This window comes from Phocoena sinus, chromosome 14 (assembly GCF_008692025.1).
Source record: "Phocoena sinus isolate mPhoSin1 chromosome 14, mPhoSin1.pri, whole genome shotgun sequence".
NCBI lineage: Eukaryota > Metazoa > Chordata > Mammalia > Artiodactyla > Phocoenidae > Phocoena > Phocoena sinus.
Window position 1 is genome coordinate 70,842,632 of NC_045776.1, and position 19,324 is coordinate 70,861,955.

General features: G+C 51.6%; 1 protein-coding gene across 6 annotated transcripts in view; it reads right to left on the minus strand.

Moving 5' to 3' along the window:
* SGSM1 (small G protein signaling modulator 1) overlaps nt 1–18,741 on the minus strand; it is an 85,685-nt gene extending 66,944 nt beyond the window's left edge. For all 6 annotated transcript variants that reach the window (XM_032602776.1, XM_032602773.1, XM_032602774.1 and 3 more), the window contains exons 1-2: nt 18,537–18,741; nt 18,396–18,439 (exon numbers count right to left, since the gene is read on the minus strand). In XM_032602776.1, coding sequence (XP_032458667.1) covers nt 18,396–18,439; nt 18,537–18,555 — 63 coding nt within the window. In that variant the 5' untranslated portion in view covers nt 18,556–18,741. The remainder of the gene's footprint in view (nt 1–18,395; nt 18,440–18,536) is intronic.
* Between the last annotated feature and the right edge of the window lie 583 nt (nt 18,742–19,324).

The following is a 19,324-nucleotide window of genomic DNA, read 5'->3' on the forward strand; positions in this document are numbered from 1 at the left end:
TGAGGTGGTGATCAAGCCCTCCAGGTGATCTCAAGCATGCTCAGACTGTACTCAAGGATCTAAGGGGATGGAAAAGGAGAGGCAGGGAGAGTGGGGAAGGGTGGGGGAGGATATAAAATAAGGAGCTGCCCCCAAATCCTTAAGAAAGAGGCGTAGCAGTCACAGCTGTCTCTGGGGACCCTCCCCACACAGCCTTCCCCTTCTGGGAACCTCTCCCTCCCACCCTGATCAGACTGGGGGCAGTAGCGGTTCCTGGTTCCCCAATGTTAATATCACGGGGTGCTGCATGCTTCCCGGGGCCTCACAGCATCCTTCCCTTGCCTTAGTCAACAACCCTTTATTAAATTCACCTTGGGGGAAGCACTTGCTTCCTATTGGCACCCTTACTGCACACACACGCTGTCTCAACTCCAGAATCTGCAGAGCGGAGAAGGCCGGCTGCTTACAACTGTGGATCCTGAAATTCAAAGGGTCACACAGCTGGGAAGCCGGCTGCAGGGAGGAGCCCGTGGCTGCCTGGCTCTGGGCCTCTTGTCCTGGGGATGGATCTGGGGTGGGTGGTGGAGGGGAGAATGCAGCACCCAGGGTGTTCTCAGCCTGCACAAGGGGTTCCGGCGAGTGAGGGCCCCTCCCCACCTCCGTTGGCTCCCAGCTGTGGACTAGAATATCTTCCCAGAAGTTCATAACAGGCTGACAGCGGGAGGCCAGGAGAGGAAATTAAAAGGCAACGCTGTGGGAGCCTCCCCCAGAAGGTCACTGAGAGTCTTGCAGAAGAGGGCATGGTCTCGCCACAAGAAGAAAGAGGCTGCTGCCCACTCCTGCGAGGGGGGGCCCATCCCCGGGGACAGGTCAGCACTGGGGGCGGGGGAAGAGGGTCTGGCAGCTACAGAAGACTTCCGAAATTAGCTCAACCACCTTCCCCCTCTCAGACCCCCAGACATGGTCTTGAACTTGGTCCACGTTGGAGGCAGACAGATTGAGGGACCGTGGGGTGGTCTGGAGACAGTGGCAGTGGCAGGGTGCCATCCTGGCTCCTTGCGGCCTGTGTGATTTTCTAAGCTTTGGACCAGGAATTCCGCCCATTTGGGCGGCACAGAGGCAGTGACTATGGTTGGCGCCACTCTAGAGCCACACAGACCTGCATTCTCATTCCAGCCCGGCCACTCACGTCCAGTGTGAGCTCGGTCGAGTCGTGCCCCTGCTGGCACCTGTTTCCTTATCTGTAAAGTGGAGCCTATCACCCCCTGGGGCTGTGCTGAGAATTAAATGTGATGTGACTGGTGAAAGGGCAGGCCGGGCTAGCACACAGTAGAAGCTTTATGACGCTAAAGCTTACCCTCACTTTTTTGGGCACTCGCTGTGTTCCGGGGACTATCTGTAAGCACAAGCTTAATGAGGTCATTTCCCAAGTTATTCCCATTTTATAGATGGGGAAACTGACACACAAACATTAGCTAACTTGACCCAGGTCACGCAGAGGCAGCAGGATTCAGACCCAGGGCCTTTGTTCTAACAAATACTTTGTCTGTCACTGCAGAAGCAGAGGCCACTGTGAACCAAATGCTTCTGTTATTCTCCTTTTGTTCTGTCATTCTGCTTTTGTTATTAGAATAAAAGAGAATGTATACCAAGAGCATCTACGAAGTGCCAGGTGATCTGTATAGAATGTCTGATTTAATCCTCATGAGAGCATTATTATCCCCATTTTAGAGATGGATAAAGTGAGGCACAGAGAGTTTATACAACTTGCCTGCAGGTCACACAGCCAGGACTTGAAGCTAGGTCTGATGGCCTGACCTGGAGCCCTGCCTCCAGCCCTGCCCAATCCTGGGTCAGGCCCTCTGAAATCCCAAGGTGCTGAGAAACCTGTGAGGAGGGATTCTCCAGTGTCTCCCAACTTGGGGATGGAAAGAGGCACTGAACTGGGAGTCAGAAGACCTGGGTCACCTGAATGTGACTCTGCCAACTACATCCCACTGCGGGGACCCTTCAGAGGCAGGGGGACCTCAAAGGTCACAGTGGTCGGGAAACTGTGATCCCTCTCCAGCTCCATTCTAAGGAGTCCTCCAACAACTGCTTGCATTTCTCCAACGATGGGGAGCTCACTCTTTTTGGAACCAGCTTCTCAGCTCTAAGGACAGGATGTGAGGAGGCAGTTGAGAGAGGCTAAGAGCCCAAGAGGCGGAGTCACTGACCTGGGGTCCAGTCCTTGGCCACTCACCGCCCACATGATGCTAGACAAGCTTCCCCGTCTGTAAAAGGGGGCGGATAGTCTTGGCACCCCTACCTCACAGGGGTAATGTGAGGCTTGAAGGAGATTGTGGAGACTGCACTTGGCACATAGTAGGGATGCTACAAACAGTAAGGACTCTCGAGATGACAGTGATGGTCAGGTTCACTGAGTGGCCCACGGTGGATATTCATGAGGGTTAGTTAGTTAGGTGAATGGCCAATTGCTAAGGGGCCCTTTCAGCTCTATTCACCAACCCCAACTTCCTCTGGCTGTGGCCCAGCCGAGCCTCCACATCAGGCCTCAGAGCACCTACCCCACCCCACCGCTGGCCCCACCCGGCAACCATTCAGAAATATGCCCCGCCCTCCCCCATCCCTCCCTCCCTCTACCTGCAAATATTTAAACAGCATAAAAGGAGGATTAATCTCAGGAGGGAGACAGGGAAATCCGGGCCAATCTGCAAAGCCGGAAGGGGGGCTCCTGGTGGCTCCCCGGGCTGCCCTTTGTCTCTCCTCCTCACACCTGCCACCTGCGCACACCCAGGTACCCTCATATTGCCCACCTGGAACCCTGCCAGCTTCCAAATCGACTTGCTCCTCCTCCCTGACTCTCCACACTGTGCTGTGTTCACTCCTCTAAGCCCCGATGGGAATCACATGGCCCAGTATGTAGGGCTGTCACAAGGATTACGGAAAATACAGGCAGGGGACCTCAAATGAGACCCAGCACACAGCTGGCACCATATAAAGGGAGGCATTTTAGTGACGTGAGTAAGAACATGGGCTTGGGAGCCACCAGGCCCAGGTCAAACTCCAGCTCTGCTGTTAGCTGGGGAACCTCGGGCCTCGGTTTCCTCATCTGTGAAACGGGGATGATGTTTGCACCACCTCACAGGGATGCTATGTGAGGATTCCACAGACAAAACAGGCACAGTGCTCAGAACCGCCGTGTCTAAAACAGAGTCTCTTGCATGGCACCCTAGAACTTATCACAGTCTGATCGTCACTACACGTCTGTGGATTTATTCGTTCAGTGTCCGTCTCTCCCAAGTAAACCTTGAGCCCCTCGGACAAGCAGTCCAATATATATTTGGTGATCACTTTGATTATACCAATAACACGAATACCAGTAGCCGATGCTTATGGAGCTGGGTTCCAGGCAGTGTCCTAAGCCCCTTTGATGCCTGATCTAGTTTGCTATGTGTGTAAGGCTGGGGTCAGCAAACTTCTTCTATGTGTGTAAGGCTGGGGTCAGCAAACTTCTTCTGTAATAAGTCAGACAGCAAATACTTCAGGCTTTAGGATAGCGGTGCCATATAAAATACAGGATGCCCAGTAAAATCTAAATTTCAGATAAATAAGAAATATATATATATATATATATATATATATATATATATATATATATTTAGTATAAGTATGTTCCAAATAGCGAATGGTAAATACTTTTGCTAAAACATTACTGTTTCCCTGAAAGTCAAATTTAATTGGGCTTTCTGAATTTTCATTTGCTAAATCTGGCAAACCTCTTTTTTAGACCACCTACAGTCTACCTCACAGAGTCTCTTTTGTTTTTACAACCCTTTGTAATGTAAAAACCACTCTTGGCTCAAGGGCAGCACACAAACAGGCTGCATTTGGGCCACGGGGACCCCTGGTTTAAAGCACCCAGCACAGTGCCTGTGGCACATAGGAGGCCTAAATAAACATCACCAGAGCTGCCACCTGCTCGGCGGAGGCCTTACAGCATCCGCACACCAGCTGGGGTCTCAGGTGGTAGGTGCCTGGTGGTGCAGGTGGGTGAGTAATGCTTAGGTAGCAACAGCTTCTGAGATGGAGGCCCCTAGGCAGCCTGACTCTTACATCTACAAGAAACTCATGGTGGAGAGGACCGTTAGATTAGGATGCCTGGAGGGCCTTCGAAGTGGTTTTAAAAATAACTCTCAGGGACTTCCCTGGTGGCGCAGTGGTTGAGAATCCGCCTGCCAATGTTCGAGTCCTGGTCTGGGAAGATCCCACAGGCCGCGGAGCAACTAAGCCAGTGCACCACAGCTACTGAGGCCCACGCGCCTAGAGCCCGTGCTCCGCAACAAGAGAAGCCACCGCAATGAGAAGCACATGCACCGCAACAAAGAGTAGTCCCAGCTCACCGCAACTAGAGAAAGCCCGCGTGCAGCAACGAAGACCCAACGCAGCCAAAAATAAATAAAAAACAAAACAAAACTCTCAGCATGTGGGGAAACTGGGGAGAAAAGGGGGTGGCTCAAAGGCCCCCTCGCAATGACTGGGGTGAGGGGGGTGAGAGGTGGATAGGCTGGGCCACTCTGCAGGCACCCCGGATGCTGAGAACAAGATGCAGATACCTTAAGAGGCCAGTATTTCCAGCCCTGCCTCAGGACGCAGGTCCCCAAAGGCAACGCAATGGGCTCACCTCCACGCCTTTGCCTACGTGGTGCCTTCTGCCAGATGCCCCTCCATGCATGCTCCAGCTGGCTAACTGCAACTCAGGCTTCAGCCCAGGGGTCCCCTCCTCCTGGGAGCCTTCCTGGACTTTCCATACCCCAAGCGGGGATAAGCATGCCTCTTCCACGTTCTGCTAACACCTGCCTTCCCATAATGTATCACATGAACCAAAACTGTCAAAACTGACTGCTCAGTCAGTCAACATTCACAGAGCGCCTCCTATGTGTGCGGCATCAGATGGCAAGCAGATAGAGTCCCTGTCCTCATGGAGATCACAGTCCAGCAAGGTGGAAAGACATTAACTAAACCACACCAATGCGTAGATAATGACGAAGCGAGACCATTTCTCTGCAGTGAAAGAACTTGGTTCTATGAGAACAGATAACAAGGAAACTGGGTGGGTGGGGAGGTCAGGGAGGGCTTCCTGCAGGAGGTGACGCTCAAGATCTGAAGTACAAATGAACTTCCTGGGCTTCGGATTCACCAACTCTAAAGCATAGGGAAAAAAAATTCCTCCTGCTACTGCCCCCACAGAGGTGCCCTGGAGCTCAAAGGAAGGAACAGATGTACGGACAGTGTGGCAGGGAAAAGCACTACATGGAAATAGCTGGCGGCTCTGTATTTTTTAATTTGTTATGGGCAAGGCACGCAGGAGGTGAGAGTTGGGAGGGGCTGGAACAGGGCTGAGGCTGACGGGTGGGGCGGGGGGGGGGGCGGGGAGGGAAAGGAATATTTTGGGAAGCTCCAAAGCACAGACACAGATGTGGGGGCTGGATGGGACCGCCTGGCAAGCTATAACTATTCCCATGGTGTGGCTCCACCTGCCCTTCCTGCCAAATCCTGTCCCTTCCCAGTCACACATGCATTCCTTCGGTGTGACCCACATGACTCCCACCACCTGACATTCGCTTCTGCAGTACCCTCCACCTGACATCCCCAACCACCCTTACCTCCACCTCCAGCTCTGGAAAAACCACCCAGTGCTCCAGAACCAGATAACGTGACCTTCTTACTCCCTCCTGAGACCCCCTCGAGTTGATGTGATGTCCCCTCCCTTTCCCAGCTCCTAGAGTAACACCCACTGCACAGCCATGAGCACTGGACTCTGGAATCAAACTTCCAGAATTCATATCCCAGCTCACGCACGCATGATCTCGGGCAAATCATGTCCCTTCTCTGAGCCTCAGCATTCTCATCCATAAAATGGGTGTTATTCATATTAGTGTTATATTAGTATTTGTATTAGATATTAGTATTGTCTCAAAGGCATAAGATAATACATTTTGTAGCAATATCTCTTGGATCTGTCTCTGAAGGCAAAAGAAATAAAAGCAAAAATAAACAAATGAGACCTAATTAAACTTAAAAGCTTTTGCACAGCAAGAGAAACCATCGATGAAACAAAAAGACAACCTACGGAATGGGAGAAAATATATGCAAATGATATTACCAATAAGGGGTTGATATCCAAAATATATATAAACACCTCAGACAACTCAATATAAAGCATTAAACACAATAGCAGCTACATAGTAGGTGCTTTATGCATTTGTTTTATGTAAGAACAACCGGCATTTACTTATAAAGTGCTCACTGTGTGCCTGGCACTGTGTTTAAGGGGTTTATCTCATCCAATCCTTGTGGTAATTTGGAGAAATGGATACAATTAGCCTCCTCATTTTACAAACGAGGAAACTGAGTCTCAGTGAGATTAAATGACTTTCCAAGAGCACAAGGTTTTCAAATGGCAGGACAGGGATTCAGACCCATGACTATCTGCTCTGCACCGACGCTGGCACACAGTAGTTCATTCATTCATTCAACAGACACCTACGGATGCTTCCCACAAGCTGGGTAGGAGCTTTACATATGTGAGCCCAAAGATTCACAATAATATAGGTGTCATTGCTACTATTCTCATTTTTCCAACGAAGCAGCAGACCTGGGAGGGACAAAGGTCATCTGGCCTGTGAAGAGGCTGGGATCTGAATCCAGGTCTCCTGCTCCGGAGTCCCAAGTCACGGTGGGGACGCTAGCAGCCAGGTGGCCAATGCACCGGCTCCCTCAGCCCAGTGAAGCCCAATGTCACGATCACAGCCAGGGTCCAGCAGCGCCTGCCAGCTCCACCTCTGCCCCAGCCATCATCTTTCATGACCCATCTCTCCCAGCTCTCCAGGCACCTCCTAGCTCCCTCTCTCTGTCACACGTCGGTTCCCGAAGGAAAATCATAGTCACGAAAAGAATGTCCAAGCTGAAATGCTTATTACTAAATGAAAGAAGCCACTCTGAAAAGGCAACATACTGTATGACTCCAACTGTACGACATTCTGGAAAAAGCGAAACTATGGAGACAGTTAAAAGATGGGTGGCTGCCAGGGGTTGCGGGGAGAGAAGGATGAATAGGTAGAGCACAGAGGCTTTTAGGGCAGTGAATGTTGTGTGTGATGCTGTGATGGTGGATACATGTCCCTGTGCATTTGCCCAGATCCACAGCATGCACATCACCAAGACTGAATCCTAGTGTAGCTATGAACTTGGGGTGATAATGTGCCAGTGTAGGTTCCTCCATTGTAACAAATGTCCCATTCTGGTGGGGGGTCCATAGTGGGGCAGGCTGTGCACGTGTGGGGTGGGGCGTGTAAGGGAAATCTCTGTACTTTTCATTTAATTTTTACTGTGAACCTAAACTGCTATAAAAAAATAAAGTCTGTTTCTTAAAAAAATGTCTTTACCTTACTCTGCCACTCATGGAGGATGTCGGCGGGGGTCCCAGCTTTTGGGCAAACAGACTGAGTCTCCTTCCAAAGGGACTCCTCCTCGCCTTCAGCCTGTGTGGTCTGCAGGGCGCTCTGGGGCCTCGCAGAGCAGGGGTCTGAAGGTGTCTGGCACTAGGACCTCAGCAACCACAAGGAATGGATCGAAGCTTCCTTTTCGGGATTCTCTCTCGCCTGCAGTTCCAGGACTGATCTGCCCCACCCTCACGCCCACATCCTTCCACCCTGCCCACCACATCCACACAGGTAAGGAAGGCAAAGCCACAGGGGTGTCCTTCTGCAGTCCCATCCGTGTGATGGGAATGAGTGGATAAATAAATAAATGGTGAAGTGGTGGCATGTGGATTTTCAGAGGGTTAGAAGAGCCCTCCCTCTGGTTCCTCACTCTTAAACGCCCTAAAGTTGGCTATGGGGCTTGCAGGAGAAGCAAATGCCTCTCCCGGGCTGCTGCCGGTCCGCCCCAGTTAATAGTTTACTGACGTGCTATAAATAGGCACCAGGCATTGTTTCCGAAGAGTGGAAAGACCCGCCAGCCAGCGGGGCCTGGAAGGAGAGGTGCTCTGGGGCTGAGAATGGGGTTCCCACCAACAGGTCTGTCATCGCCACCCTGCACAGGTGCCCCAGACCCCTCGACAAAGAGTCTTCCCCAGTGCCTGATTCTAAGACCATTCACCTGGGGACATCCTGGCCAAAAGGTCCCTCCCGCCAACACTCCCACACCCAGCCACGGATGGACATGGAGAAGCCTTGAAGACCATCCCCCGGCCGCCCCCATCCCCAGGAAAAAGGGCCCGCGTGTTTCACATTCTCAGCCCACACCATGGACACCCGCCAGCTTTCTCCCGGTTGCTCTGCCTACTGAGTGTGGCTGCTCCCCTGGCAACATGCCCTGTTTCCGCAGACCCACGGGCCTCAAGGATGAGGAAGGCACACACGGACTCCAGAGGGTGCAGAGATTCTCTGGAAAGCTGCCCAAAATTTGGGGGTCTGGGCGGCTGCAGGAAAGAAAGAAACGGAATACCCAGATGGTTCACACTCAGGATGGACCAGAAAATGGACTAACCACCTCCAGCCAACCTTAAGAGGAAAAGCAGTGAGATAATGTCTTTAAGGGCTGGGTTAGAATCCTGGTTCTTACGGGCTCTCCGACCTTGGGCAAGTCACTTCACTTGCTCTGTGCTTCAGTTTACTCATCTGTAAAATGGTATAATAAATAGGACCCACCCCTACCTCTGAGGTAGGGGTAGGTCCTATTTATTAAGGATTTTTTAAAGATCAAATATGTTAATGGATATAAAGCACTTAGCACAACGTCTAGAACATGATAGAACTTTCTGGACATGCTGTATCCCTGTATTGTCCAATATGGTATCACTAGCCACGTGGAGCTATTGAAACGTGCCTAGTGCCGTTGAGGAACAGTATTTAAAATGTAATTTTACTTGATTTAAATGTAAATAGGCACACGTGACTAGTAGCCCACATTGGACAGTGCAGGTCTAGAATATAGTAGGTGCCCAATAAATGCTCATTATGATTATTATTAGAGATTGATATTATTATTAGAGGACTCACTGGGTTAGAAATTAGGAGACACTATTTCATTTCTGAGCACGTGGAGGTTGGGAAACTGTACTGTATTCACCTTTGTATCCCAGCATCTTCCAGGATGCTTTGTTTCTTTTTTTTAATCTGTGAAAGGTTTATTTAAAACCATATTAAAGGACACCAACTGTATTAGGGTATTTGGGTTGTGGATCCTTTACAGGTCCTGAGGATAATGGAGGATACTCTCTCCATACAGCAAGTACAAAGTGTTTGTACAATTTCAGGGTTTTGCACACCCCAGAGTAAAAATCTCTGATCCAGCAGACACCTGTGCACAGCAGGTCCCCAGGCAGCACTTGGGATCACAGCCAGGCATGGAGCATCAGAGTGGCCACCTCTACTGTTAGGGGCTGAGCTCCAAATGCAGGACCCTCAGGCTGTGAAGGTGGATGTCTGTGGTTTGTTGGCCTAGTTACCATCTCTCTGTCTGGTCATTTCACCTTGACTCTCCTCTGGGTCCCCTCCTTTACTCTCACAGGGCTGACTCCACACTTCACCCCTCCAGGCTTGACCAGTCAGAGCAATCCATCCCACAGCCATTGGCACAAAAGGAGCACATGACCCAGGCTGGTCGGATGAGATGTAATCCTAAGACTTCTGCTAGAACCGTGGGGAAGGAGAAGCTCGGTTTGTCTCAATGTCAAGCTGGCATATTGTTTCCTGAGAGCGGCTGGGCAACCCTCTACCTCCCCATAGAGAGGAAGCATAAAGCTTACACAGACAAAAGCAGCACAGAGAGATGGAGAGAGATGGTCCTGATAACATCACTGGAACCCCTGGATACAGCTGTACATAAAGCCGGATCACTACAAACTTCCCAAACCCTTGAACCAAGAGATCCATTTCTTAGCCTCTCTTTCCCTTTCTGCTTTATATTTATATGTTCATTTACTGTTTTTTTTTTTTTTTTTTTGCAGTATGTGGGCCTCTCACTGTTGTGGCCTCTCCCGGTGCGGAGCACAGGCTCCAGACGCGCAGGCTCAGCAGCCATGGCTCACAGGCCCAGCCGCTCCGTGGCATGTGGGATCCTCCCGGACCGGGGCATGAACCTGCGTCCCCTGCATCTGCAGGCGGACTCTCAACCACTGTGCCACCAGGGAAGCCCTCATTTACTGTTTTAACTAGTTTTTTTAGCAAGTTATCATCCAACTTGAATTGGACGGGGCTGGCTAAAACACCCTGCTCTGCTGCTTTGCAGCTGTGTGACCTTACTTAGTCCCGTTTCTTAACCTCTATGAGCTTCAGTTTCCTCTTCAGTAAAGAGGAGTTGCTATCTGTACCTACTCTATAGGAAGATTGCTTTGTGGATTAAATGAGACAGAGTGAAGCACTTAGAGTAGCGTTTAATAAATGGTAGTAGTAAAAATGTCTTTATTTCTTAAAAAAAAAAAAAGAAATGATAGCTGCTCTAATTCTAACTTTCTATTTCAACATAATTCACTAAATAACAATAATTAGAGGAGAATTCATTCAATGCCCCAAGTATCGCCAAGTCCCTTGATCTCTTGAGGCTTCAGTTATCCGATTTTTGTATGGGGGTCTATGGCAATAGGACCTGTTACTGTCCTTCACAAATGCCCAGAATCTGAGTTCCTTCAAGATTTTGTAAAGAAAAAGCACACAAAAAAACTATTCATCTCCTATCTTCTTGTACTACTAAAAGAAAGAAAAATACGCTGCCCCCATTGGAGTTCAGCCCTCCTAGCTGCCTCACCCGGGGGCTCACAGCAGCTAAGAGGCAGGGCCAGCAGGCTCACGAGGGTTTCTGACCTCCTGAGGCTGAGGGATTACCTCCACGGGGGCCGATGAGCAGTCAGACACAGAGGGAACCTCCAGCTGCCCACCCGAGGATGGCAATGCCATCAGTCAAGACTCAGCCTTGCAGACTCCTACTCAAGGGCTCAGTCCCACTGGATCCCCTTCCTAGGCTACAGCACTGCTGCTGTGGTCCTGGCACCCCCTAGCCCGAGGCTTACCCAGGGAGATCAAGATCCCATGCTGAGGGCATCTGCAAGTTCAACGTGACCAGAAAGGGCAGCAAAATGTCCTTCTGCAAACGAGTTCCATCTCACTCTTAACTGGGTGAGCCAAGCACTGTGCCTGGTCCCTCCACAAATACTGTCAAACCCCCGTGTGACAGCATAAACGAGTGGTAGATGATGCCCTGGCCATCTGATGCACAAGGAAACTCAAGCCAGAGAGATTCCCACAGCTCCTAAACGGCAGGGCTGCAACCTGAACTCAAGGCTGTCTGGCTCCAAAGCTTGGCCTTATCCCTAACTCCACACTCTCTTCATAGCTTATAACCACATTGGTTTTGGCTCCAGAGTGCAGAGCTGGGTCCTGGAGCCAGACCCCCGAGCTGTACCACTTACAGTCTCCACGACCGCAGGGGTGTTACTTGCCATCTCTGTGCCTCAATATCCTTCTCTATTAGGGAGAACGTTTTATCCACTCCACGGGGCACTGAGATACTTAAATGAAGTCATTCATATAAAATGCTCAGTAAATGCTGTTTAAAAAAACTTGATCCCATTAGAATGGCTTTAGTCGAGCCCTTGTTTTCCTTGAGTGAAGGCTCCCCAAAAGTCTTATCAGCTACTGAGTATAATAAGTCTTAAATACAGACTTGGCAAATTCAGAGTAGAGAAAACACAGGAGAGGCTTGGCTCTTGTAAAGAGATGCCGGTCAAATTAGATGGCTCGATGTTCTTAGAATCCCTGGGCCGTCCGACCTTGTCCACTTAGAAAGCAGGAGAATGAGACAGGGAGAAGGGACCCGCTAGGAGGCCACAGGTCGTTAGGCGCAGATTTGGGACAAGGACTCAGGTGTCCTCACCTCCCATCCTGGGGTCTGCAGCCAACAACTGTGGGTCCAACGGGGTGACAGAAATGCACCTTCCCACCTGCCAACCAGCAGCAAAAGCTACCACCCTCTCGCAGAGCCCCTCAGGAGGTTACTGCAGGGGGGACCCAGCCAGACTTCACGGAAGACATATCTAAGCAGGAAAGCCAGAGTCCCTCCTGCCACCCCCGTCACATCAAACCCAAGCCCACCACTATCCAAAGCTCCCGGAAGCCACATTGCCAGAGACACAAAAAAAGCATCAAACCAGACTATGTGTGGATATAGCTGCATTATTCATGAGAACTTCTGCCGTTTTAAGCTCGAAAACACGACAAACACCAACTGATTTGAGTCAACCCTGCAAGCAACAGAGAGCCCCAAAATATCCCACCCAGTATTCCTGCTTTTGTTCATTCGATCAGCAAGCGTTTTCGGAACCTCCACTTGGCCCAGCAGAGGAGTGTGGGGTTGTGATTTCCAGCCCAAGAATGGAAAGCTCGGAAAGAACTAGATAGAAGTTTCCTCTCTTGCCTAATGACTTTGTATCCTCATTTGTCCCCTCCATGTATTGCCTGCCTGCAGCTACTCATAGGTGAACTCACACTCCCCCCATGCTCAAAATCCCCCCACGGCTCCCATCTCACTCAGAGTAAAAGCCAAAGCTTCCGAGGGCCACAGGCCCTGCACGATGGGCCTCCTGTTCCTTCTCTGACCTCATCTCATCCTCCTTCATTCTTTTTCCCTTTGCTCCAGCCTCGCTGGCCTCCTCACTATTCACTGTTCCCCACTCAAGGGCTTTGTATATGCTGTTCCCTCTGTCAGGAACACCGTTCCCACAGATGTCTGCCAAGCAGACAATGTCACCCTGTCAGAAAGGCCATCCCAGAGTGCCCCCTCTGGAGTGCGCTTGTCACCACTCTCCACCACCTTTCCTGCTTTATTCTCCTCATAGCTCCTGTCACTATATTTACTGTGTTACCTGTCCCCCAACTAGACTGTAAGCTTCACGAGAGCACGTGAGCAGGGATGTTGCTTTGTTCATTTCTCAATCTGCAGTTCCTACAACAATGCCTGGCACCTAGTAGATGCTCAATAAATATTTGTGGAAAGAAGGAAAGGAGAGAGGAAGTTTTCTTCTAAGAGCTGGCAGAAAGGGTCTGTCCTGGCCCCTGCTGCCAAATGAAACTTCCTGAAGTACAACTCCAAGCAAGACCTCCCCTGTTCATAAATCTTCTAGAGCTCCCTACTGTCTGATGGAGCAAAGGCTGCCGCCTGGCATCCGCAGCCCTGCACAAGCTGGGGCTAACGGACCTTTCCTGACTCATCTCCTTCCCCTACACACATCTGACCCCCAAGCCTGCTTCTGGGGACTCTGTTGTAGCTTGTAGCTCCCCACCTCTGCCCTCTGTGAATCAGGGGCCACGAGGCCACCCTTCAGATCCTGAGAATGTGGGATTTGAATCCTGGCTTCTCCACAGGCTGGCTGTGCAACCTTAAAGCGAGCTGCTTACCGTCTCTGTGCCTCCAGGTCCTCTTCTATAAAGTGAAGGAGATGGTTATTCTCCCTCTTAAGGTTGTCTTTCTGAGTAAAGAAGGTGGCATGTGGGGACCAATCAGCAAAGTAGTGCTGTTCTGAGCTGGATGCTTCCTTGTGATGGGGGCTGTCCTGTGCTTTGTAGGATGTTGAGCAGCATCCCTGGTCTCTTCCCACTAGATGCCAGTAGCACCCCCAGCTATGACAACCAAAAATGTCTCCAGATGTTGCCAAATGTCCCCTGGGGTAGGGTTGCCAGATTTAGCAATACATACTCATTCTAAAAAATTGTTTGTTGTTTATCTTAATTTTGAATTTAACTGTGTGACCTGTATGTTATCTGGCAATCCTACCTGGGTGGCAAAACTGTGCCCCCTCCTTCACTAAGAGCCACCGGGTTAGACTGACACCACCACAGGGTCCTAGTACTAACATCAGTTGTTTCCCTCTTGATTTCCTCCAACCTTCTCAACACGTCCCACCTACCTCCCCTCTCATGATCCCCCACTCAGGAGCTGGGAGGCTGAGTCCCCAGACAAGCCCAGCTCAGCCACTGTGATGATGGCTCCCCAGGACAGCCCTCACACCAGCTCCAGTGTGCAGAGCTAAACGTAGCTTCCTCTCTAGCACCCACCTCATCCCCCTGCCTCTTTCCCAGGGTCTCTCCTCTGGCCCACAAGCCCCTGCCTTCTCCCCTCCAATTAAGAGGCCTCCCAGGCCCAGCCCTGAGGCAGGAAAACAAGGCAGTTAGACACTCTGCTTCCCTTATCAACTGGTGTCACGTGACTAGCTCCTTTAGTGGCAGTCGTCATGGCAACGGGAAGCCAGTCCCTGAGGCTCTGGGAACCAAAACAAAATTAAGGGGTGGAGGCGGGGAGGGAAAAGGAGGGGAGGGCTAATCGAGCCAGGAAGGAGCCAGGATAGAGTTGGTTGGATTTAACTGGAGGAAATTATGCCGAGGCCACGCTGTCCCCAGCTTTCCCTGGGTGGTGCTGGGGAGACAGAAAATAAAAAGATTCCTGTCCTGGAGAAGCTCAGACTAACGTGGTGGGTGTTTTCACATGGTTTACCCTGATAGGTGAGTAATTTTCACCCCCATTATGAATAAACTGAAACCCAGATACGTGTGAAGGTAAAGACAGATGCTTGTCCAAGTTGTACAATTGATAAGCAATGAGTTTCGGCCCCACACTCTTCGTTCCATATTCCTCATGTCCTCCCCACTCCTTTCCTCTTGCTTTTAGGATAGGACCACATGCTCTGCCCCCTCTGCATGTGGCACCATTGTCCTTTCTCTCTGCACTCCAGCCACTTCCTAGTCCTTCCATTCCTTGTCTGTAGTGCTCCCTCCAGCCACAGTCTTTGCATGTGCAGTTCCCTCTGCCAGGAATGGTTTTCCTCTGTCTCTTGCTACCTCATCCCTTCACCTAAAAAGCCTACTTATCCTTCACACATCTTCTTAAACATCACTTCCTCCGAGAAGCCCTCCTGAGCCACCTGCATGCAGTTATATGTTCCTGTGATGCCAAGTGCTTCTACTTCAGACCTCAGTGCACAGCCTGCAATCATCCTTTTAATTACATTCGGATGTCTGTCAGGGTCTGTCCACCGTACTGGAATGTAAGCCCCCAGAGGGCAGGGCCGATCTTGTTCACTGTGGGATCCACAGAGCCCAGCTGAGTCAGCACTAGATGGAACTTCCAGCCCCACAGGCTCTACTAGCCTTTGTAGCTTCAGTGGCTCAGACAAAGTTTGCAGACCTGCCTGGTTTATCTACAGAAACTCTTAAGCCGCCCCTTCCAGAAAGAAGGATGGGAGGGGCCTCTGGGCGAGGCTGTGACAGGCAGGGATGTGGTTCTGAACCCAGAGGGTGGAGAGAAGGAAGACCTCAATCAATTCCCAGTTTTCTAAGCAAATAGCTCCCCTTCACCATTCCATTGGAGATGCTCTCCAAAGAGGTAGGCAGAGGAAGGAAAGGAGAGAGGAGATCTGCTTTGGGGGGCATGGATTTGTCACCACGCCCTTGGGGGCACCCATGCTGAACAGGGGGCTCACAGACAGAAGACTGTTCCCCTTCACTGGTTCTGTGCCCTTGAAACACTTCGCTTACTCTCTCTGGGCCAGTTTTCTTATCTGTACAATGGAAATTATACCACCCACACCTGCTGAGATTGTGGCACTGTGTAGATGTGGATGGGCATGTTTCTGATTTAGGGGGTAAGACAGCCTGGCTCTAACACCAGACAGGCCAGGGGGATAAGTCCCTTCTGGGCTGTGTGCTCTTGAGGAATTCACTTCTCCTCTCTGAGCCTCAGTTTCCTTGTCTGAAAATGGGAACAACCTCATTCACTTCATAAAATTACTGTGTACACAGGATATGGCACAGAGTAGCCCCCAGTAAGTGGAAGCGCTAATTACTAAAACGATGTGCCCCACGAAATGCAAAATTTAGAAACAGCTATCAACTTGCAACTATAAGTCTTGCCTTCTGATTGCAGATCGGGGTCAATGGGCACTCGAGGTCCTTTGCCGAAACTTGCAAGGTTCTGCCTCTGCACCCCGCCCCCCCTGCCCCCCACCCAGGCATCAAGCAGGATGCCAAGAGGTCCCTCTGACCAGGGGATGGCCTCGGCCTGGAGCCAGGCAGAAAGCTCATCCCAAGCCCCAAACTCAGCTGCTCCCAGGAGAGAGAATGCAGCCTCAGACCGCTGGCCACCAGGGGAAAAGTCCCACACAGCCTGGCCAATAACCCAAACTAGACTGACATGGATGGGACCTCCAGAGACACTGAACCAATGCTCCCTCCTCCAGATATGGAAACTGTGTCCCTGAGAGGGGAAGGAACTCGTCCAGGGCATCGAGGGAGATGGTAGCAGAGCTGGGTTCAGGGCCCCAGCTGGAGGCCTGCCCAGAGCCAGGGAAGCACTCCCTCCAAGATGTTCACAAGCTCTTCTGCCTGTAGGTCCCCTCCCCCAACCTCTTGTTGAACCAGTCAAGCATTTCCTTAAAAACACAGCCACTCCAGGTGGAAACATTTGGGGAGCACATATTACACCTAGGTTTAATTAAACAATGAACAAAAAAATTGTATGATTTTAACCTGAAGGGTTTTGGGTGGGAGGTCTATACACACTTCCCCCCGAAACAATCAGAATATGTAGGTTTTTATATATATATATATATATATTTTTTTTTTTTTTTTTTTTTTTTTGTGGTACGCGGGGCTCTCCTGTTGCGGAGCACAGGCTCCGGACACACAGGCTCAGTAGCCGTGGCTTATGGGCCTAGCCGCTCCGCGGCATGTAGGATCTTCCCAGACCGGGGCACGAACCCATGTCCCCTGCATCGGCAGGCGGACTCTCAACCACTGCGCCACCAGGGAAGCCCCAGAATATGTAGGTTTTGATGGAAAGAGGGTCTAGACAGAGCTTTCTTCAGGTCCCCACAGGGGTCTCTAAGAGGCCTGAGCTGAAAAGTTCTGGGCCTTTCTGAGGGATTCCATGTAGCCTGTATGTCTCCTTATTCAGAAACGCTAGAATGTGCAGTCAGCCTGGAGCTGATTCTTTTAGCAACAATGGGACATGCCACACACTGGGACATATGCACAGACACATGCCCACGCTCCCCAAGCAGGGAGGGGCGGCAACAGGTTCCAGCCTCCAGGCTGCCCTTGGTGGTATCTGCCACCGTGCGGGGAGCGGCTTCTTGGTGGACAGCACTGTTACCAGATACTGACACCCTCAACATACACAGAGGCACAGGATCAGGTCAGCCCCCAAGGTCTGCGGCCACTCCTGGTCTAGGGCTGAGCACTCAGGACGCAGATGTGAGGCAGGCTCAGCAGCAATGGGGTCCCACGTGGAGGGATGCGGGTGACATGAGGAGGGCGATGCACACACACATGGTCACAGCTCACTCATTCACACACAGACTCATGCATCCCATGTCACATGCACACACACAGTCACAACCTCACTCATTCACAGATTCCCACATCACACAGATACACATCATAATCACAGAACAGATAAACACACAGACACAGGGTGCATGTACACATAGAGATACACTTAGATATCTCCAGGGAGATGCACACATGTTCTCAGATACACATACTCACAGCTACATGTCCTCACCCACACAGACATGTGCATGCACGTACACACACAAAAACACACGCAGTCCAGGTATCTAAATGCTTCCCCAGGCACCCATCACTATAGCTTCTCCCACTCTCCGAGAAGTCATGAACTATTAACTCTAAGGCTAGACTGGGCTTCCGTCTAACCCCAGGGAGAGTGAAGGGGCAGAGGGGCAGCTGAACCCTGACTAATTCTCACCCTCGCTCGAGGGTGGGGTGGGGTGGGGGTCAGGGGGGGGCCTGCCTGCCAGGGGAGCATGCGCACATGCCTCAAATGGAGTAACCCACTGACCTGGGACTCTCAGGGAGGGAGTCCCCTGGCTCCTGGGGGTGGCTCCAAGGACTGAGAATTTCGGGGAGGGGTAGGTGGGGAGCTTTATTTCCCCGTAGTGACTTCCTCCCCTTTCCCAAAGTCTGGTGCTCCTGCTGCAGTCCCATCCAGCCCGCCCCCAGCAACATGCCCTGTCAGCCCCACCAAGTGCTTTTCTCACCTTGGCGAGACCCACCAACCTGCTCTTCCACAAGACGGGGTCCTACTCAGACACATCCAGGTGTGCCTCCACCTGGAGGGCCCTCACGCAGCAGTCGCCCCTGCACACAGCACAAAAACACCCAGGGCCCCCCACCAATAATCCCACCCCCAAGCTCACCCGCTTCTAGCTCCGTGGGGTCAGCACCCTCGCAGGGTAGCTCCACACCCCAGGAGGCCACCGCTCCTTTGCAGACGCTTTCCGGGCTGGCTGCGGCGGCTCCCCGCCCTGTGGGTCGCGCCCCCGGCCCCCGCCCGGCACTTACCTCCTTCTTGACGGTGCGCAGCAACCTCTGCCGGGTCTCCGCCTCTGTGGGGTGACACGGGGGAACTGCCGCTCAGCGGAGGGCTGGGAGCCGCGGTTCGGGGCTGCCCTCCCGCCGCCCCCGCGCCCCGCGTCCCCTTACCCGCCAGCCCTGAAGCCATGGCTGCGCCCGCTGCGATCCGAGTGCGGCCGGCGGCGGTGGCTCCTAGGGGCTTCTCCCGGCTGCTGCGGCCGCGGCGGGGCGGGGCGAGCGCCGAGTGACGGTCAAGGCGCCAGACGTCAGGCCGGGCCGCGGCTGCCCCACCCTCGGAAGAGCCACGCTGGGCCGCCCAGGCCCTAGCTGAGGCTCCGCGCGGCCCGACACACACGCTCACCCCCGCGCATCCGGCGCGTCCCGCGCATCCCGCGGCTGGACCTCCCTCCTGAGGGACCGCCCCCCGACCTCCATGCTCACCCGCCTCCTATGGGGCCGGGAAGGACAGCATCATTTATTCAATGTCTGCTGTGTGCCAGGCTTGGAAGTGGCGGGAGACGGTGGGCTACTATCGACACTCTACTAGCTTCGGTTTTCTTATCTTTAAAGTGGGTATAATATGATCACCTCATGGGAATAATATGAGACTTAAATGAAGTACTGAATGTAAAGCGCTTAGCACACACCTAGGAAAAAAAGGCCAGCAACCATAAAAGATAGCTGTGCTGCTACTATTACTGTTGTTGTTATTATTATTACAGGCATACCTCGTTTTATTCTGCTTTGCTTTTTTTTTTTCATTTTAAAAACTTTACCATGGACATTTTCAAACATATATAAAAGTAGAGAGAATAGCATAATAAACCGGATTTACCCATCCCCAGTTATTAATATACAGCTAATCTTTTCTTTTTTATACCTCATTTGTGTCCTACCCCCTGACACCATTATCATTT